The following is a 22,025-nucleotide window of genomic DNA, read 5'->3' as shown; positions in this document are numbered from 1 at the left end:
TTTTTTTTTTTTTTTTTTTTTTGCCAGTTGCCTATCTTGAAGGACTTATTTTTTGTTTTTGTTTTTCTGTTTTACATTTTTATCTTGTACACTATTCAGTTGATTGTTCTGACTTATAAAAGTGATACTATATTCCTCTCAGGAGCTTTTCTTGTGTCCTTATTAAAAACTTAACTCAGGCCAAGGCAGTAATATTTCAGTTTCAGGCCAGCCTGGGAAATTTAGTGACTCCTTTTCTCAAAATAAAATAAAATAAGGCCAGGGATTTAGCTCAGTGGTTCTACCACTTGCCTGGCAAGCTCAAGTTCCTGAGTTTAATCCCCAGTGTAAAAAAAAAAAAAAAAAAGCAGAAATAAACTAAAAAGAAGGGAAAGGAATGGAATTCAGTGGTAGAGTGTCCCTGGATTCAATACCCAGTATTACAAACAAAATAAACCCCACACCCAAAACCAGTTAACCTTACAGTTAGGTGGTTTAGTATTTGAATTATTACTGTATTTATATTTAGATTTTTGAAATATGTAATATTTTAAAACAGTTCTGGAGTTGTTTCTTTACTGCTTTCAGTTTCAGTATTACTACTATCTTCATCTAGTTTTTTTCTGTACTTCAATTGTTATATTTAGTTATGTTTTACTATATTAAAATATTTCACTCATTGATATTATAGATGTACTATATTATAAATGGAAGGGGTAAATAGTTTATGGCACTTCTAAGTAATTCATCTTTCTTCTTACATGGGAGTCTTCAGTATATTGGTTTAGAAAGTAGAAACTGCATGTAAGGTATTTTTTGATAACTGATATTTGAGTGATTTGAGTGATTACTATTGTGTTCGCTTTTATTATACTAATCCCCAGTGGTAGAATTTCTCCTAATAGTCACTGTTTGTCAATTAGAATCCCTTGTGGTGCAAATGGTAGAAAACTTGGTCACAATGCTTTAAACAGTGGAGGCTTTAGTGGCTCACATTGTTGAGAATTCCAGTGGAGAGACAGGCTTCTGACTCAGTTATGTAGCAAAGACTTGGAGTGTTTCTTTCTTTAAGGACTCAACTCCTTTGTGTAAACAAGACACTGCCAGAAGCTTCTAAGGGTACCCCTTCTACGTCCACAGGGTAAGTGATGAGAGAAAGAAGAACAGCAGAATTATTTCTCTCTCTTCATCCCACACAAGAGTACTGAAGTTCACTGTGACAGGCTTAGATCACACGAATGTCCTTTAGTGAGACATCTGGCTAGGGCTGATGCAAAATGCTACTTGGCACTCCATTAAAACCCTCACTGAAGCTGGGATGTGGATCCGTTTTCTGAGTTATATGGACCATGCAGGAGAGGAGCAGCTAGCCAAGAAAAAAAAAACAAACAAAGAAAAGTGAGAACTGTTAATAAGAAGAACAGAAGAAGGATGTTAGAAAAGCAAATATTTATAACACATTCCCTCATTCTCTGCGAAAATAATCTTCACTGGTTTGAATAGCATTTATTCAACAAACATATACATGTTACACCTGATTCTGTGTGCTATAAAAATACAAAAACCAGTCACATGCTCTTTGAGTTCTAATTGCTGTGGGAAACACACATAAATAAGTATGGAATAAGTTGGTAAATGCTCTAATGAAAGCATGAGCAAATCCTGTAACAGCACTGATGAGGAGGGCTCCACAAGGAGGGAACACTGAAATACAGGGAGGAGTTTTTTCCAGGCAGAGGAAGGGAAAGAGCCTTCTCCTTGGAGTGAGCTCTCCTGTGACAGTCTGCGAGGAGTCCAGAATAGTGGGCTTATCCTGATCTAGGGGAAGACTTGGAACTGTGGTCTTCTGAGCCCTGTGCACTGTGTGAGGGGAGAGAATTATTCCTTCAACACCAGAAGTAGCCTTAGTTGAAATCTCAGAGCCTATGCCTCAAAATTTCCCTGTCTCCAGGAACATTGTTTTGAGAAGCGCTGATATCATTATCCTATCTTTATTTTCATTTTAACATTTCAAATTTCCTTATCATCACTAAAATTGACTGTCTTCTTATCTTCAGGAAGATGATGATGACCTTCTTTTAAAAGCTGAAAAAGATAATCGTCAAAAGGTGTCTGGAATCCTTCAGCGTATTCTCTTGCTTTTCCGGGCAGCTCGGTGTTCTTTTCCTATAGCACAGTGGTACATCTTGCAGCTGAGGTGGGCAAGAAAAGTCATGCAGAAGGTATGTAGATGTCCTGATTATTCATGTGTTGTGCTAAATAACTGAAATACACCAGTATTTATACCTCAGTAACCCTTTTCCAAGGAATCCTACCCGTTGAATCCATGAATTTCATGCTAACATAGGCAACCTAGAGGGAGGGGATTCTTTCTACTGATAAAGACTTTGATCGGAATCTCTTAGGTTGGTCCCATCCTGGTCTATCTGTAGACAGTGTGATCTAGTCACTTAATTTTAGTATACGTGGTGCCAAAGCGAGCACTCTAGTCAGTTAATTCCTAGGAATTACACTTAATTTTCTCCCCTCACAATCATTGAAGATTAAACTCGATTCTGGACGCTTCCCTATTTCTCCCTGAGGTGTAATCTTTGTTGTGGGTTCAGGGAATGGAAAGTTCTTGGCTGTTTCCTGTCAGGATTCTCCACGAGCTCAGCTCTCCCCTTTGCTATCTTGTGAGAGCAGTTCATTTTGGTCCCAGAGCTGTCCTCCCCTTTCCTATTGACTTTCGATGAGCTGTAACTGCATTTTGTACCCCAGGTGGGCAAAACACGCAATGTGTCTCTTTATATAGCTTTGAGTCCTGTCTTACCAGGTATTCTTAAAAAATCAGCCTTTTTTTTTTCTTTTTTAGAGAGAATGAAGGTTTATGAAATTTAGATACAGTTCTCATAAAAGTATAAAGCCATACTTTCTATATATCATCGCAATGGAGACCAAAAGTAGATGCATGGTTGCCAGTGGCTGGAGAGAGGCAGAAGTGGCAGTGACTCCCTTTTCCACTTAGAGTAATGAAAATGTTATGGCATTGGACAGTGGTGATGGTTGGTTAACTGTGAAGGTACCAAACCACCGAATTGCACATTTATTCATTTATTATTTATTTTGCAGAATTGGGGATTGAAACCAGAGCCTTCAAGACAGGATCTCCCTAAGTTGCTAAATTGCCCAAGTTGGGCTTAAACTTATTATCTTCCTGCCTCAGCCTCTCAGAGTGCTGGAATAAAAGACGTGTACCACCACACCCTGTGAATTCACTCCCAATGTGCAAATGCCAAGTGTTCAGGATTTTGGCCAGTTCAGTTCCATTTGGCTACAGGGCTGAGGGGCCCCCATTCCTTGCTGACTCCACCTCCTAATACCATCTTGCTAATCAATACCATGAAAGTGTTTGACAGGAAGACTCTCTTGCTTCCTTACAAGGGGTGTTATTAGATCACATCTTTCTGGAAGTGCCTAGTAGAAGGGAAAGTAGATTACAAACTTGCTGCTGATCTTTCCTTCCCAGATGTATGTCTGTTAAATTCCTTTTCTTTCACCTGACATCCTCTTCTTTTTTTTTTTTTTTTCATTCTTGATTTGTTAGATAAACTGGGTAATTTGTATTCTAGATTTATTTGATCATTTCTTTATTTAGTGTCATTTAACTTGTTCTTTCCTTTTACTTTCCTGTAAACTGGTAATTGATCTGTACTCATTGAGGTAGAGAGATCTGATTACATTCAGGATCAGGCTTTCTCAGACATTTCTGTGTCCTGCTTCACCACATATATGGTAGACATGTCTATTCATTTCACTTTCGGTGATGGTAAGATTGATCAGGGAGGTTGGTTATGTCACACCCTGTGTCCAGTTCCCCAGTCACCCACCAAGTATTTATTTAATTTAGTATGCATTGCTGATCCTGGCCTAGAGGCATTATTTTTTTAGGAGTTGCCAAATGATGACTTTCTACTTCTGTCATTTATAGATTAGTTTTTGTTAGTTATATTCATAGATCAGTTTTTGTATTTGTTTTTAGATGGTGCATTTTGTTGTTGTTGTTGTTGTTTTTGGTTTCTTGAGACAAGCTCTCCCTACTAGTTCAGGCTAGCCTTGAACTCACTGTGTAGCCCAGACTGGCCTCGAACTCTCAATGATCCTCTGGCCTCAACCTCCAGAGTGCTGTAATTACAGGTATGCACCACCACACCTGGCAGTATAGTTTATTTTGGATAAGATGTAGGTACTTATATTTCTTTATTATTTTTATCATGACTGTGGAGAAAGCCAGGAATGAATAGCATTAAATTCTTTTTATACAGGCAAAACTGAGTGACAAGAGTATAAATAACTTAATATGGAACTGTTTTTCTCTTTTAAGATACAGTCTACTGAACTTTTTAAAATTTGTGTGCTAACTTTCTGAAAGTAGAGGAACTATATACTATGGTTTCCATTCTGTATGGTTATCTTAATTGCCTTGCTTTTTTATAGTTTTCTTTAGAAATTATTTATACCTCTGTTAATTAATATATTCTCTCATTCTTTCCTTTCAGATTCGTATGAAAGGCTCCCTCCCTTTGCTGAGTCCTTTCCCTGAGTCCTTACTTAATTACTGTAAAGGAGGTGTAGTGTTCTTTAGACCTGGAGCAGCTGGAGACCACAAACTTGATGATGTTTCCATTAGAGCAATAGGTTTGTCAAAAATGAATTACATGCTTAGAAATTACCCTAAATATGAATAATGGTGTATTTTTCACTTGATTTGGGAACGTTTCTAAACTTTTGACTCTTTGAAGGTATAGTATGTCCTGACAGTATTTTATTTGTTTTTATGAGCAAGAAGGTTATTTAGTAGCCATGTATATATGCATGCATTGTATGTATGGTATGGTATTAAACTAGGAATTTCTTACAAAAAATTGTGCAATCATGACCCTTATTGTCATTAGTTTGTTATTTAAATTTGGACTTTTAGCACTTTGTTGTGATTATTTTCTTGAAACTAGGGTGTGCTGTTTTGTTTTGTTGAGACAAGTTCTCGCTAAATTACCCAGGTTGGGTTCAAATTTAGGATCCTCCTATCTCAACCCTCAGAATGCTGTGGCATGTGTGTGTGTGTGTGTGTGTGTGTGTGTGTGTGTGTGTGTGTGTGTGAGAGAGAGAGAGAGAGAGAGAGAGAGAGAAACCACACCCAGCTTGGATATAGCTATTTTGTATCTCTTTCTGTAGCATCCCAAGCTTTATAATTTTCTCAGCTTTATGTTATTATTTTTGTGACTAGTTAGCATTTGTTCTCTATCTGTATCTCCTTATATAATTTCCTATTTGTATTGTTCAATTATCAGTGTAATAAGTTTAAAAAGAAATAAAACTTTGAATGTCATTCTACTCTTTTCTCCTTAAAATTAAATTCTTACCTTAATTCTTATCATTCTAAAATTAAATCCTGATCATATCTTGAGACTTTGATCAAAATATTCACCTTTAAGTTATTCACTCTTAGTGAATTCTTATCATTCTAAAATTAAATCCTGATCATATCTCCAGACTTTGATCAAAATATTCACTTTTAAATTATTCACCCTTAGTACTAATGTTACATATATGTAGTTTAGGCTGGCCTTGAACTTGCACCAGTCCTGCCTCAGCCTCCCAAGTGCTAGGATTACAAGCATGCACCACCGCACCCAGCACCCCCACTTTTTTCATATCATTTATTTATTGAGCAAACTAGATCATTTATGTAGTATAATCCCTAGAGGTATGTGTATTGACTTTGAAAATTATCTGTAATATACTATAAAGTTAGGAAACAAGTAAACTGATAGTAAATAGAACAAATTACTTACTCTGTAAACATGTTTTCATTATATTCCTACAACTGATATGCATGAAATATTATAGAATAACATGAATTAAAATTTTGAAAGGAACTCTGACTTTTATCTAAGGTATTTATGAGCGTGTGTTTCTTTATAATTAACAAAACATTTATTCTGAAAAAAACCAGCAGAGTTGAGTTGTTCTAATTTTAATATACATATTCACACCTTTTTCTTTCATATTTATATCCCTCTTTAGACTGCTTCAGAGATCTCTGTGCCTTGTGCTGGGTACTGCATATCCGTGATAATTTATCCTACAGTTGCAGGCAGTATCAGAAAGCAAGAGAAAATATGAGGGGAGAAAAGGTATTTACCAGCGCAAGAATAAGTAAAAGGAACAAACATTACTCGGGAAATTATTGCTTAATAGAAAATTTTATTCTTTGTGGCATGATTTTCTTTTGAGCTCATTCTCATCTATCCATCTAAACTAAAAAGGCAATAAATCTTTTCAATATCTATTTAGGACCTTGAAGTGGAATTCGATTCTTGTGTGGTTGAGCACTGTCTGGGTGCGGTGGAATGGGCTTATCGAATGCTACCCTTCTCTCGGTTTTTTAATACTGAAGAACTTATTCAGGATATAATTTTGAGCCTTATTGGAGAACTGCCACCAGTCAGAAAGGTAATGTGATTGTGGGTGGAAATAGACTAAAATTGAATTGAGACTTTTAAAGGATTTTTACTTTTTTTTTTTTCCCTGGTACCAGGGATTGAACTCGGGACCTGGAACTTGCAAGGCAGGCACAGTACCACTGAGCTAAATCCCCACCCCGATTTTTACTTTTAAAAATTAAGAATTACATGGCTTTTCTGTGTATGGCTTCTTTTCACATGGCATAATTCCTGGCAGATATAGTGTGGTAGAAATGGGGAAATTTTGGTTAAAAAGTCCAGACTTTGATTTATAAGATAAATGAGTTCTAGGCATCTAGCATATAATATGACTGTAGCTAATAATACTATATTATTTACTGAAATTTTATAAGGGGGAGATTTTAAGTATCTACCCCTCCCCACAAATGATGGTAACTACAGTGATGGATATGTTAGTATATTTAGCTGTGGTAGTCACACAATGTATATGTTTATTGAACCATCACCTTGTACCCATGAATATATACAGTTATTGTCAACTAAACATTTTAAAATCTTTATTTTAATTTTTTTATTCATTACTTTTTTTTTTGGTACCAGGAATCATACTCAGGATCTTGCACTTGTGAGGCAGGCATCAGCACCATTGACCTAAATCCCTGGCCCTAAGAGAAGGAAACGGGGCCAGGGATTTAGTTCAGTGGTTCTCCTGCCTGCCTCACAAGCACCAAAGTCCCGAGTATGATCCCTAGTACCAAAATAAATAAATAAATATTGAATACATGTCCTCATATTTTAAAAAAATAAGAAGGAAAAAATGTTGATGCTAATTTCAATCCACAGGATCATTCTTATTTTGTTTTGGTTTTTTTGTTGTTGTTGCTGTTGGGTTTTAGGGGATTTTGGGGTTTTGTTTGTTTGTTTGTTTGTTTTGGTGGTAACAGGAATTGAACTCAGGACCTTGTGCTTTAGAGGCAGGTGTGGAACCACTGAGCTAAATCCCCAGGCCCCACAGGATCATTCCCAAAGAGGCTTTGGTCCAACATCAAAAAGATTAGTACTAAATATGCTTTTGTATTTTGAGTTAAAATATTTGAGGAAGCTGGGCGTGGGGCCACACGCCTGTAATCCCAGCACTTGGGAGGCTGAGTCAGGAGAATCGCTGTGAGTTCAAGACCACCCTGGGCTACATAGTGAGTTCCAGGTCAGTCTCGACTACATAGTGAGACTCTGTCTCAAAAAAAACAAAAACAAAACAAAACAAAAATAAATAAAATATTTGAGGAATGAAGAGGGGAAAAATTTAAAAAAGGGGGGAATGATGTTGCTCATAAAACTTTTAAAAACTTTTTCTGAAGGTAGCAGAAATTTTCGTGAAAGCGTTTCCCAATCCAGAGGATATAAGAGTTCCTTTAAGAGAAAAATACCACTCTCTTCAGCAGAGACTCAGACACTGTGTTGTGAAAGGTATTTATTATTTCCTGGATATCTAATGGATAAATTGCCAAAGATGCTCTTGTTCTGAAAGTATTTATTTTCTGCCATGCATATACCTGTGTATTTTTGCTTTTCCCTAAAGACAAGAAAGTGTGAAGAGCAACACCCTACTCCGTTACAGAACAGATTCTGTGGCTTTGGAGCCAGATGCAACTGATGATAGGTCATGACTCTGTTAATCAATATCTGTGACCTTAAATGAGATGCTCTGAACCCCATTTCCTTATTTGTAAAATGGATATATAATTACCCACTTTATGAATATGAACTGAGAGAGGATCAAACAAGGTATATAAAATGAGCACATAAGCTGGCTGTGGTGGCTGAATCAGGAGGATTGCTTGAGCCTGTGAGTTCTAGCCTCAGCAACATAGCCAGATTCCATCTCTAAAGAGAGGGGCGGGGGTCATATAGTGTTTTGCCTGTTGAAGATATTTATAGTGTTCCTTCTCTATACTTCTAGTTATTTATACTTTTAATTTCATTCAGGATGACCTTGTGGATTTTTTTTTTCTCCCTGTACTGAGGATCCACCCCAGTGCCTTTGTTCATGGTGGGCAAATACTGTACCACAGAGCTGCATCCCCAGGCTAATTTTAACCTTTTTGTTTGTTTGAGACTCTATATCTCCAGCTCAACATCCTCCTGCCTCAGCCTCTGGAGCAGCAGGGATTATAGGTGTGTGCTCCTCTCACCCAGCTCCAGTTTAAACCATTTTGAAGTGTATATTTCAGTGGTATTAAGTACTTTCACAATGTCATGGCTTTAATTTTTGGTTTTGTTTTGATGTTTAAGATTGAGCCAGGGCTTCTTATGTGTGGTCCAGTGAGTACTAAATAAAATGTAATCTGTAATAATATAAACAAATAAGCCGTGGTTGTTATTAGCTTTTATGTCCCCAGAAGGAACCAAAATGGGTCCCTTATGTCCTGAATTGAAACATTTTAATGAACCACAGGCCTTTTGTTCCCTGTTTTCCAGGTCCCCAGACTGAGGAAATGATGTCTGTTGTCATGCATTCTATCTATAAAGTAAGGGTGAAAGCCCTAAAACGTGTGCAGAGAAATATAGGTTCTTTTGAGATGAATATTTGGGAACCAGTTGAAGAAGAGACACCAGGCGAGGTGCCATGTTTCGACAGATTTTCCCTGGGGACAAGCTTGAGCAGAAGCACCCTCACAGAACTGGGCAGTTCTGTGGTGTATAGTGATGTGGATACCTTCTCTGAAGCTTTGTCAGTTGAAGAAAGAAACAGGCTGCCATTCTACCAAAGGTACAGTTGATCTCTCCTAATAGGCATTGACTTTATTTGGAAGAAAATGCTTTCACTGTTTTCATGCAAATGATGAGTGATTTCTGATCCCAGCAACCTTTGAGAATTGTACTAACAATTTAAAAGATAAGTGCTAAACCTCCCTACTCACAGGGATAGTGTGAGCATAATGTGAGACATGCAAGTGCACTAAAAGTACTGTGTAGAGTTACTGTGAAACATAAGTGAGCTTCCGTCTTTTTTTCTTTTCCTTCTCCTTTTTGTGTTGCTGGGATATAAACCCAGGATGTTGCATGGCTAGACAAAAGCTCTGCCACTGAGCGACTCTCCCAGGCCCCAAACACAAGTGAATTTCAGTTTAGACTTGGGCCCCATCCCTGTAATAATACCTCATTATAAATGTCGCATATTCCGAATTTTTTTAAAAAGAAAAAACCCACACAGTGCACTTCACATACTCAGCCTCTAGTCTGGCACAGTTGGGTTAGCCATATCATTTTTTAAGGGTTTTTAAGGCGGGAACTTACACATTCATCTTTGAAACGTGTCTATAATTTGTTGAGAAATTCTTGCTTATTGTCAAAGCCCCTATCACTGTGATTTAAGCTGATTTTCTCCTTAGAATTTCAGTAAGTGCAGTGCAGTTTGTCCTCATGATTTAAAGACTGCATAATCAGCAGTAATTTTGTGTAAGTGAAGTGATCACACATCTATTCCAAACATCTGCTTTTTTAAATGTTGTGCTTGTTACCAAAACAGCTGTGCTTAAATGTTAGCACAAGTGCCCTGCAGGCTGCTTACTGTGCATCCTCTACACCTAACACCCTTTCTCTCATTGAGAGATCTGAGGATCTCTTCTACCTTAGGGAATATGTTGACCTGTGTGTGTGTGTATTTGTGTGTGTGTGTGTGTGTGTGGTAGTGCTGGGAGTTGAACCCAGGGCTTGTGTGGTAGGCTGGTACTCTAAACTCTGCTACACCTATAGGCCCTCCTAAGAATCTTGCTAAAAGAAACATTTGATCTTTTATTATTTTCTTTGTACTTTGCCTCACTAAAATAAGAGATACCATACAGTATTTTAAGTTTGTGCTTTTTTACTCAACATTGTATTCCCCAAGATTATTGTAAACTGCACGAACTGCAAACATAAACTTTTTTTTTTTGGTACCAGGGATCGAACTCTGGTTCTTGCACTTGCAAAGCCAGCAGCAGAACCACTGAGCCAATCCCTGGCCCCATATTACTAATAAAATAAAAATTAAAAAATTGAAAAAAGAAACATTTGGAGGAAACATCTAGCTGTGGTTGACAGCTAGATGTCTGCCTAACTAGTTTCATAGCAGCTAAAAGTGTTTAGGAAAAGCTTCTGACATTTGTGTGGTAAAACAAAAAAGTGCAGTCCTACTTGTTGCACATGATGCAAGAGTGCTGGAAGGGGCAGCCCCAAGAAACCCTAAATTAAAATGTTTATTGGTGACTTTTTATTGACTTTGTATTCCTATATTCTTATATACTGGAGAACTATTTTTTAACTCTTCTCAAAATTCCTTTTCTTTTATAATGAAAAAAATGTGTTCTATAAACACATTTTAATGTCTTCTAACAAATTTTATTATCTGATATTAATGTGTTATATTTTTTGACCCTAGATACTAACTTTAGTTATACTTCCTCATCTGAGTGATAGGTAATTGAAGGAATGGAAAGATAAATGACTTAATGAGTAGAGAATTTTCTTTTAAACAATACTAGGGATTGAATCCAGGGCCTCTGCCCTTGCTACAGTATCCTCAGCAACTCTTTTTTAAATGACAGCGTCTCAATAACTCACTGAGTTGTCCAGGACGGGGGTCAAACGCGTGAACCTCTCATGCCTTACGTGTAATGCCAAGTGCTTGGATTACAAGTGTGTACTACCATGCCCAGCAGTGGAGAAAAGTTGGGGGTGGGTGTCGCAGGGTGTTACTATATAGCTCAGGCTGACATGGAACTCACTATGTAGCCCAGGATGTCCTCAAACTTGTAGCAGTCCTCCTGCTTCAGCCTCCCTAGTTCTGGATGGGATTACCAGCGTGTACCACCACACCTGGCATGAATTGTTAATGTTAATTCTAATACCAATTTTAGAAATTAAGTGATCATTAATGTTGTCTCTTTTTTTGCTCTAGGAATACCCCAAGTCATTCAGAATTATCATTAGTTGATAAACCCAGTGATGAAAAGAAAATTGGTGATCAGAAGGAGAACCCTGTGAAGAAAGAAGATCACAAAAAGTTATCACAAAATACACTTCCTGTAATAGGTGTTTGGGAATTTGAGCGAGATGATGATGAATATATTAAATTTCTTGATCTCTTTCTGAGCTATGTTCTTGAAAGAGACCTACTCAGTTCCAGAGATCCTGACATTCCATTTCTAACCAGCTTCTCTGGACAGCTTAGAGAACATGAACTTAATTCTTTAGTTTTTGATGTGCATACAACATTAAAACGACGCCAGGGCAAAACCAAAAGCCAGAATGTGTTTAAAGCTGGCTCCTGCTTTGTTCCTGAGTCATATGAATCTGAAAAATCATCTGTGTTAAATGACAAATATGCTGTAAGTTTAGACAACCAAGCACTTTCAGCTTCGGAACTCATTAACCAAGGGATCAGACCAGTTTTAGAGAATCCATCAAATGAAATCAATAAAAGTAAAGAAAAAGGAGGATTGTTTGGTTTAAAGCAAAAGTCAATTTACAGAATTCAAGATGGTAATCAAGAGAAGTCTCTAATCCCGGAATCATCAAACCATAAGTTTTGGACTTCTGAGTCCATTAAAACTAGAAAATACAGTTATAAAGCAATTCAGTACAATGATAGCAACCCTCAGCTAGATCTTCCTCTGATGCTGAAGAGCACATACAGCAGTGTAGGAAGACTGCTGGAGTGGATGGTAAGGTGGTCTGATCGAAGGCTTCTCTGTGATTCTGGGATCACTCAGCCATCCTGTAAATATAGTCCAGTAATTCGTGTAAAGACCTCTACAGCTGCCATTCTTACCTCTTTGTGGCTTTTGGAACAACCTTATTTTGCTACATATAGGGCAAAAAATGCTGTTGTTAAGGTAAGTATATCAGTTATCTATTACAAATGAGAAATGTCATTTTTAGGTTAAAACTATATTTCACCACCTATAAGGAATCACTAATGGAAAATTACATAATACTCATCTTACTCTGTATACCTAATATATATTTTTTTTCTACAAGGGGTTCCTTTACTTCTTTAAAAAAAAATAAAGTGCAAGTGCTTTCAGAGAGGCCGCAAAGTTTGGAGATTTTATAAGTGTTTACAAAAAAATAAAGGGAACTGGGGCAAGCACAAGATCCTGAGTTCAATCCCCAGTACCAAAAAAAAAAAGGGGGGGATGGGAATTGGGTGTGGTAGCACACACCTGTAATTTCAGCACTCTGGGAGAAAAAGCAGGAGGATCTCAAGTCCCAAAAAAGGTGGTGCCGCACCTGCCTCACAAGCACAAGGTCCTGAGTTGGATCTCTGTACCAAGAAAGAAAAAAAAAGGAAAAAAGGTTGAAAAACCTAACCTAGATAAGCAGATGAGTATCAGTAGAGGAATAATTCTGATTAGCTAATCTTTCTTTTATGTAGTCAATAGCAAGTGCCTTAGGCTAGTTTATTCTATGTTGAAGGGTATAAGAGTATATGTATTATGAGAATTGTTTAATATTTTTGCTTTTATGGTATATTTTTCTTTTCCTTCTTTGTGATCAGTTCTGTTATCTTCAGGTATACAGTTTATGTGATACTGTGATATTTGTTGTCTCTGAAATTTGTATTTCTATAAACTTCTGAGTGAGACAGAGGAATACATCCCTTATATTTTAGCTGCATATATTTTTGTCCATTGTGTCATTTTGAAATAACTAGTAAATGTCTTCATAATAACAAAGACAAAGTTTAATGAGAGCACTTTTTTATTGTCATTATTGTGTGTCCTGAACAATGATGATATACCTTATAAATTTGGATGATTTCTTTTGTGTACTATGTAAGAAGCCAGATTTGCTTTTTCTAGATAGAATAGAGACTTGACCATTGCTTCAGCAACAGAAATTGAGTTATTGCTGTAAATACTTGATAAATAAGAATTAGTTTACAGGAATTTTGAATAATTTAAAAATATATTTAAGAAGTTGTTCAGTAGTCAATATAAACTGCTATTAATGGTTTGTTTTAGGTGCTAGAGAATCAGTATGCTGTGTCTCAGCTTAAATCCAGTATCCAGAGGGACAGCAACACTGATGTTGGTTGTTCAGCTGTAGAAGCAACTCAAGGTGTAACTGAGGAAAGTAATGACTGGAATGTATTGAGTCAAAGTGTCTTCAAGTGAGTTTTTGCTTATACCCTCCTTTTCTTTTTTCAGCTTTAATTGAGTTTATTGGTACATTTTAGGGATACAGTACAGTTACATTCATTGTTGGGATCTTGTACCTCTACATGACAAGTTTTGGTTCTCACTTTTTTCCCTTATCCCTGCCCTCCCTTCACCCCCTCCTCCCCTCCCCATCTACAAACACTTTATTTCCATCTTTTCATTATCTCACATTTTTTTCTTTTCCCTTTTTACCCTTCCCCTACCCATCCCACCTTCCCTACACCTTTAGCTTCTTTCTTCCCATTTCTAAATGTAAGTAATCTTATTAAAATCTTCTGTGTTATTGCAGATTATTCACACCAGAGAAACTATTCGGTATTTACACGTGTGTCTTATTTATTTCACTTAGAAGTGTATCTTCAATATGTATCCATTTTCCTATGAATGAATCTATTATCTCCTTCTTTATGGCTGAGTGATATTCCATTTTATAGAAAAACCACATCTTCTTTATCCAGTTTCCAACGGATGGGCAAATGGGCTGTTTTCCTCCTTTTTAATAGAAATTTATTAGTGTCTGCATTAATGTGAAGAAGTAAAGCCTTGGAAATTAAAGAAATCATTTCTTTGAGCTAGGGGGACAGGAAGTAAGCTTTATTTTTGTTCTTGTACTGGGGATTAAACTTTAGGCCTTATGCATGTTATGCAAACACTGTACTTCTAGCTGTACCCCAGCTAGGAAGTGAGATTTCTGAAGTTCTTTAATAATTTGTCGTAATTTATACTTTTCCTATTGGTCTAGCTTGTGTCTTCTGAGAGAGGAGCTAATTCATCCTGACAGATCATTTTATTATATTATTTCCCATGTCAGAAGGAGTTGAATTAATCTTTTCATCCATTTTTATATATGCAAGTAAAAGGAATAATATATCTGAATACTATGTTAGCTTTCCATCACTGTAATAAAGTACCTGCAATAACCAACTTTTTTTTCATTTATTGGTACGTTTTAGGTATACAATACAGTGACATTGGTTATTGGGATCTTGTTCCTTTACATGATATATCTTGGTTCTTTTTTTTCCCCCGTTCTCCTGTCCTCCCTTACCACCTCCACCCTTCCCTATTTACAGAGGAAATTCCCTATTTTCCTTTTCTCTTATTTTTTCTTTTCCCTTCTTAGCTTTTCCCTTCTTCCCACTTCCACTACACCTTTAGACATTTTTTTTCCTATTACACAATATCATTTATACATTTTGATTCTTATTTACACTTTTAGTTTATCACACCGGAGAAACTTTTCAGTATTTACACGTGTGTCCTATTAATTTCACTTGCGTATGGCCTCAATATGCATCCACTTAGAAAGAGGTTTTCTGACCTACATTTTTGTAGGTTCCAACCCCATAACTGGTTAAATTCATAAGATAGATTGAAATTATTTTAGTCTTCGAAACTAAGGTGGTTCATTCAATAAATGACATTTTATTGAACTTCTATGAAGCAAATATGTTTAAAAAAGATAGCCTTCATAAATATGAATATTTGTTGTTTCCAAAAATTGGAATCAAACAAAGCAAGCTCCTTGTATCCAAGAATGAGTTGTAATTATAGTTGCTATATTTTTGTCAGTAGAATGTCAAATGAAGCAGAAAATCCTGAAATAAAAGAAATCAATGATGAGGTTATTTTCATCACTCATAACACTGAAAAAGAAATTATAGATACCAATGGGAATCTTTTACAAGTAGAAATGTTTACACAGGAAGGAATGGATATGCACATATCATACTGTGAAGGTCAGTTGATGTAGATCATCTTTTTTCTTTGGTTTTATTTGAAATTGGTGAATGATATTATCTGAAATAACTTATTTAGCCTTATATCTAAGTTGTTATGTCTATAATAGAACTAAAAATTGAAAGAGTATTGTATCTATGAATGATTTAATATATTAACTCATTACTTGGTGTTTTGTTTTGTTTTTGGTGCTGGGGATTGAATCAAGACCTTGTGCTTGCGAGGCAGGTGGTGGAACCACTGAGGTAAATCCCCGGCCCATAACTTGATTTTTAACAAAACCAAGAAGTCAGAGACATTTTTATGTTGGTAGTTATTTTACAGTGTTGGGTCTCTTAATTCTTGTGTACTGATTCTATGAACCTCTCCCTGTAGCCATCCTTAAAGCAGAAAGTCTCAGAGCTTTATATGAAATTATATAGAATGATACAACTCCTTTTAAGGCTCATCTGGGATTTACTTGATGAAAAGGTTTCCAGGTGTTTCTAAAAAATATTTCTGTTGGAATAGAAAATATTTCTGTTGGACTGAGGATTTCGCTCAGTGGTTCTGCCGCCTGCCTTGCAAGTGCAAAGTCCAGAGTTTGATCCCCGGTATCAAAAAAAAAGAAAGAAAGAAAGAAAGAAAAAAGAAAATATTCCTGTTAATATATTAATTTCCTATAATGTTCCATAAACCATTTAAAAATTCAAAATACTATGTTTCAAATAATTGGTTTTTTCTTCCTCTTTTGTTTTCCTGCAGAAGAACCTGTTGGAAGTCCCAATATTTCCATGTGCGTGCAGACTTTATCACAGCAGTTAGAAAAAGTAAGTTGTTAATAGTGGGTAAAATTATTCAACTTTTAGCTGATGTGGTGGCACACACCTGTAATCCCAGCACTCAGGAGGCAAAGGCAAGAGGATCGCCATGAGCTCAAGGCTGGACTCACCATGAGTTTCAGCCTGGGCTAATGGTGAGATCCTGTCTCAAAAAAAAAATTACTTGGCTTTTGGCTGGTGGTATATGCCTGTAATCTCAGGGCTCTGGGAGGATGAGGCAGGAAGACTGAAAGTCAAACCCCGCTTGGAAAATTAGCAGTGTAGCAAGATCTTCTCTCAAAACAAGAAATAAACAAAAAGAGCTAGGGATGTAGCTCAGTGAGAAGGTCTAGAGTGCAATCCCCATACCCCCCCAAAAAAAATACAAAAATGAAACATTCAGGGTATAAGGGAGAATTTCTGCCCTCCCCCACAAAATAATTAATCCCAACATTTCGGAGGTTGAGATAGGAGGATTGCCGCAAGTTCAAGGACAGCTTGGGCTACATAGTTCAAGGCCTGCCTGAACCACATAGTGAGACCCTGTCTCAAAAAAATAAAATCAGTTTTTCGTTACACATCTCTGTTATACATCAAAGCAAGACTATTATGTGGATCATAAAATATAGACAATCTGTGCAGCATTTTTCCAATAATTCTAAGAAGTGACATTTTTCATTTCATAAAGTGCTTTAGCAAGTTAATTAGGGGTGGTAAAAATGTCCTTTATTTACAGTATAATTCACCGTGGTTGCAGGTGTTTTGTTTTTGTACTGGGGATTAAACCCAGGGCTTTCACACTGAGCTACATCTCGAGCCTTTTCTCTCTTTCTCTTTTCTTTTCATTTTGATTGTTTCTTTTACTATTCCTTTGGCTTTGCCTTTTCTGACAGGGTCTTGCTGAGTTGCCCAGGTGGGACTAAAATTTGTAATCTTTCTTCCTCAGCCTCCCAGGTGCTGAGATTACAGCCATGAAACACCATTCCTGGGTAGTTTTTGTACTTGTATGCACTTTTTTGTATTATTTTCTCAAAATTCTGTACACTGAATTTCCATACAGAGCATAGGCATTTCCATGTATGGTAACAGTTCTTTTAAAAATAATTAGTTTTTCCTAATTTTGTAGTTATTTTCACAGGTTAATAATAATAATATCATTGTGTATATAATTTGTAATGTGTTAGTCTACTGATACTTGTCTTTGTGCCTTTACACGTTCAGTACATCAGTGAAATGGCCAAAGACAGTTCACACAGTATAAAGGACTGGGAGTACATTTTAGTGTTTGAATTTCCACTTATTTTTAGACTATTCTTACTCTAGGTGAGTGATTAATGTGAAATACCCATCCATTGCAGTGATACCTATTTGTTTCACCTGTTTTCATTTTGGGTACTATTAACAGTATTCGAGAGAAGAGGTTCAGTGTCCAAGGGAAGAACCACTGGAGACAAATGTGGAGGAAAAATCTGAACAGCAAGGGTAAGGAGATGAAATTATGAAGTGATCATCACTAGCTTTTTAAAATAATTTATTATACATATTTTATAGTGGCATTGTTTCTTAATAGAAAAAATTTTATTAAGCTTTTTAATAAATTATGTGTACACAGTGTTTTGAAAATGTAAGTTTATATAGATAAGGTTTTTTGTTTTTTGTTTTTTTTGGTACTGGGGATCAAACTTGGGTCTTTGCACTTGCAAGGCAGGCGGCAGAACCACTGAGCTAAATCCCCGGCCACCTTAAGTTTTTTTTATACTGTCTTTTAAATTGGCATCTTTTTCCCAAAAACTGTAGGTTTATAACTCTTATAGTAGACCACAAGGTGTTTACTGACTTTGTTATTATTGTCAAGCAACTCAAAGATAAGGAAAAGGGAATTTTCAAAATGGACATATTTCAGGCACATGCCAAAAAATTCAAAGTAAGGTCAATATTATAACTTGATTTTCCAATAGTTTCTTTTATCCGTTTTTATAAAAAGGGTCATCAATATATATTCTAGGGGCCAGGAATTTAGCTCAGTGGTTCGGCTGCCTGCCCTGCAAGTGCAAAGACCTGAGTTCAATCCCAGGTACAATATATATATAGATATATATTCTAAATATCTGTAAAAAACTTTTTTTAATGCTTATTGTAGTTGGTACCTTTTTTCTTGAGGCACATTCAAGTACTTTGGCTATCAGTAGTGAAGTAGTGGCACTGTGTTTCTAGTGAAATTGTAACTTCAATCTGTAGTTAAGTAAACAATGATTTTTGGTAGGTGTTAGACTGTTAAGTGTGGTGAAATGAAATAAATAATGATAACAAATGCCTGTTGTTCTTTCAACACTATCAGCCTTTCAAAAGAAAATATAATAATAAATAGACTAGAGCTTATTCACCTATGAAGGAACTACTTTTCCATACTGATTCCATTTTTATTGAATAAAAGAACTATTAAAGTAATTACATATGATATTTCACTGTTAGACTTTGTTTACCCTGCTCTCTCCATTACAGCCATGATATGCAAGTATGCTGAATGGCTTATTGCTTCATATGAATCCTTTTTTTTTTTGTACCAAGGATCAAACTGGGGAGCTTGGCTTACGAGGTAGGCAGTGGCACCTCTTGAGCTATATCCCTATCCTGGCTTATCGTTGCTTCAAAGAAAGTTGAAGGCAGTTTTCATATGTTGCAGTTTGGACATGATTTCTTCATTTTTAGAATTTTAAAAGTGTTAGGATTTTAGAATTACCTTGACTAAAAGCATAAGAAGCAACATAAGTATATTTACTTTATCTTCTCAATGTGCAAATTTTGTTAGTTATACTATGAATATGTTATTAACAAAAAAATGGAGTTTTTTATTTTTTATTTGTTGGGGGTTTTTTTCTGTCTCTTATATTGTTTTTTTTTTTAATTGAGGTTATTGGTACAATCTAGGTATACAACACAATTACATTCATCATTGGGATTCTGTACCTTTACATAATAGGTCTTGATTCTCATTTTTACCCTTGTCCCTGCCCTCCCTTCACCCCCTCCTCCCATCCCAATTTACAAACACTTTATTTCCATTTTTTCAGTTTCTCATATTTTTTTTCCTCTCCCTTATTACCTTTCTCCCACCCTTCCCACTTTCCTTACACCTTTAGCCCTTTACTTCCTATTTCACATTATTAATTGTCTCATTAGGATCCTGTGTATTATTATACCTTTTCACACCAAAGAAACTATTCGGTATTTCAGTTAAAGAACTCTCTGTATGAACATTAAAAATAGGGAATCCTAAAATAAAACTAAAAAGGAAAGTAAAAGAGAAAAGGCAATGATGTAAGATTAAAATAATCCTTAATTCTGGAGATGACAATGGTCCCTGATTTAGAGAATACTTAATTAGTTTCTGTAATCAAACCCACATAGATATGACCTTACATATTTAGTACGATGTGTTATCCCTGTACACATGGAAAAAAAAAAATTAACATTTCTAGACCAATATGGTTGTCCATTTCTGTACAATGCCAAGTCAACACAGTAAATTGGGATGACTTTTTCCAAAGTTGGCAGCACTGTTAAAGTTTCCCAAAATTCAATTTATATATGTGTGTGTGTGTGTGTGTATATAGAAAGACTAATAATAGTTTATTGTGCATCGATAGCAGCAACAGCTTTTCCAGGTTCTGCAGTCATCTGAACAAAATTATGGACATTCAGCACATTACATTAAAAAAAAAGAAAAGAATAATATCCAGACAACAGCAAAGTTCTGTTGCTGCTGTGGTACCTGGCACCATTTTATCTATTAGCCTCTTAATCATCATCTGGAAAGAGAACTTTCTAGAGTAATATCATTACGTGTAGCTCTGATAAAGCACGGTCCCTACTATGTATCATAAAGCAGGTACTAGATATTTTACATTCATAGAGGTATGATACAGTTCTGTCCTACATCAATAATACTAGATTCAGTTTTGGTTTGAAATTTACTTTGTCTGCAAATAAGATTGCTACCCCTGTTTTTTTCTGGGCTCCTGTCACATGGAGAATTGTTTTCTATCTTTTCACTTTCCGTCTGTGGGCTTTTTTTTTGCACTAGGTGTGTTTCTTGTATACAACCTATTGTTGGATTTTGCTTCTTATTCCATTTTGCCAGTCTATTTCTCTTGATTGGTGAGTTGAGGCCATTGACATTGCTGGTTATAACTGATATGTACTGACTTATTATTGACATGTTATTGGCCTTTTGTTGACTGTTTTTACTTTTTCACCTTCTCCTTTTAATTTCTTGCCTTGCCTATTTGATTTGCTCTGTTGGGCCTCATGGTGTTGTTGCCTTCATTGTCTTTTTCTAGGATCTTGTTTAGAATTGCTTGTAGTGCTGGTTTGGTATTCATGTAGTTTCTCAGGTGTTCTTTGTCATGGAAGTGTCTTATTTCCCCCTCCATTTTGAAAGAGAGTTTTGCTGGATACATCAGTCTAGGTTGGAAGTTGTTCTCTTTTAGTACTTGAAATATCTCATTCCAGGCTCTCCTTGCCCCAAGGGTTTGTGTTAAAAAGTCTGCTGTGATTCTGATAGGCTTTCCTTTGTATGTGATTTGTTTCTTTTCTCTTACTGCTTGTAGTATTTTGTTCTTCTGTTGGGTTTCTGGGATCTTGATTATCATATGTCTAGGTGTAGATTTTTTTTGGTTGTAGCTAGTTGGGGTCCTATATGCCTCAGTTATCTGAATGTCAAATTTTTCCCCTCTGTTTGGGAAGTTTTCTGTCATTAATTCTGAGAACAGCTTTTTTAAGTCATTTGTATTTTCTCCTTCTACTTCATGGATTCCTATCAGTCTTATGTTATTCTTCTTTGCATCATCTAGGAGTTTTTGGATCTATTTCTCATGTTCTCTTACTGTTTTTATGAGACCTCTCGTTTCATGGTCTCTGACTGCAATCTTATCTTCTATATCTGAGAGCCTATCTTGGCATTCTTTTATTCTGTTGTGTACACTTTCAATAGAGTGCTTAATCTCCTGGATATCTGTTTGAATCTGTTTTATGGATTCCATTTCTTTCCTATGTTGGGCGTTTATTTTTTCCATTTCTTTCTTATGCTGGGCCTTCATGGCTTCTATCATGGTCCTGAGCTCATCTATTTTTTTGTCAGTTTCTGCTCTAGAGTCTCGAGTCACGACTTCCATTTTGCTCACTATCTCTATGGTTATCTGGGAAATTATTTCTGTTTTGAATTTTTCTAGAGCCTGATTGATCTGTTTTGTTACTTCCTGTGCTTTGAGTTCAGGGTGTCCTGGTGGTTCACTATCGGCCTTTTCGTCCTCATTTTCCCTACTGTTTGCCATTGGTGTACTGGAAGTCTGTCCTTGTGTCTTGCTTAAGTGTTTTCTCATTTTAATTTTTGTTGTGGGACTGTCCTTGGTCTAATTTCTGGATTATCACCCAAATCTTCCTGATATAGTTGCACCCTAGCTTCTGTGTCTCTAACGACCCACAGACATTCTCATCTGCATAACATCAGAGAAAGCAGCTCATCAATTCAACGGCAATGCTTTACCCCAACTGATACAATCAACAACACATTGAGATCAAGCACAACTTGGACACTGACCACCTGTGGTAGTCACACTAGTCTATCACCCTTAAATCATTTGAATTAAATTGAAATCAAGAAGCAGTCCAGAACATGTCTGCAGTGAACAAACTTTTCAATATAGTATATTTACCATTTAATGGCTCAGACAAAGTGAGGATGCAAGACCCCTGATCTCATTTAGCTGATTGCTGAGCCCCATGACGCTGACTAACCTCGGGCTGCAAGGCCCAGATTGAGTTCCATCCTTCTG

At 36.3% G+C, this 22,025-nt stretch overlaps 1 protein-coding gene across 3 annotated transcripts in view; it reads left to right on the top strand.

Moving 5' to 3' along the window:
- Cplane1 (ciliogenesis and planar polarity effector 1) overlaps positions 1 to 22,025 on the top strand; it is a 134,985-nt gene that overhangs the window by 33,684 nt on the left and 79,276 nt on the right. For 2 of the 3 annotated variants that reach the window (XM_010605486.2, XM_010605483.2), the window contains exons 20-30: positions 2,037 to 2,201; positions 4,518 to 4,656; positions 6,046 to 6,155; positions 6,316 to 6,474; positions 7,805 to 7,913; positions 8,925 to 9,216; positions 11,386 to 12,322; positions 13,454 to 13,602; positions 15,224 to 15,390; positions 16,136 to 16,200; positions 17,597 to 17,673. In XM_010605486.2, coding sequence (XP_010603788.1) covers positions 2,037 to 2,201; positions 4,518 to 4,656; positions 6,046 to 6,155; positions 6,316 to 6,474; positions 7,805 to 7,913; positions 8,925 to 9,216; positions 11,386 to 12,322; positions 13,454 to 13,602; positions 15,224 to 15,390; positions 16,136 to 16,200; positions 17,597 to 17,673 — 2,369 coding nt within the window. The remainder of the gene's footprint in view (positions 1 to 2,036; positions 2,202 to 4,517; positions 4,657 to 6,045; positions 6,156 to 6,315; positions 6,475 to 7,804; positions 7,914 to 8,924; positions 9,217 to 11,385; positions 12,323 to 13,453; positions 13,603 to 15,223; positions 15,391 to 16,135; positions 16,201 to 17,596; positions 17,674 to 22,025) is intronic. The other variant, XM_010605485.2, reaches the window with a different exon arrangement.

The sequence above is a fragment of the Fukomys damarensis genome, unplaced genomic scaffold, assembly GCF_012274545.1.
Source record: "Fukomys damarensis isolate Sample0158 unplaced genomic scaffold, DMR_v1.0_HiC HiC_scaffold_1, whole genome shotgun sequence".
Classification (NCBI taxonomy): domain Eukaryota; kingdom Metazoa; phylum Chordata; class Mammalia; order Rodentia; family Bathyergidae; genus Fukomys; species Fukomys damarensis.
This window is presented reverse-complemented; position numbering and strand designations above follow the sequence as displayed.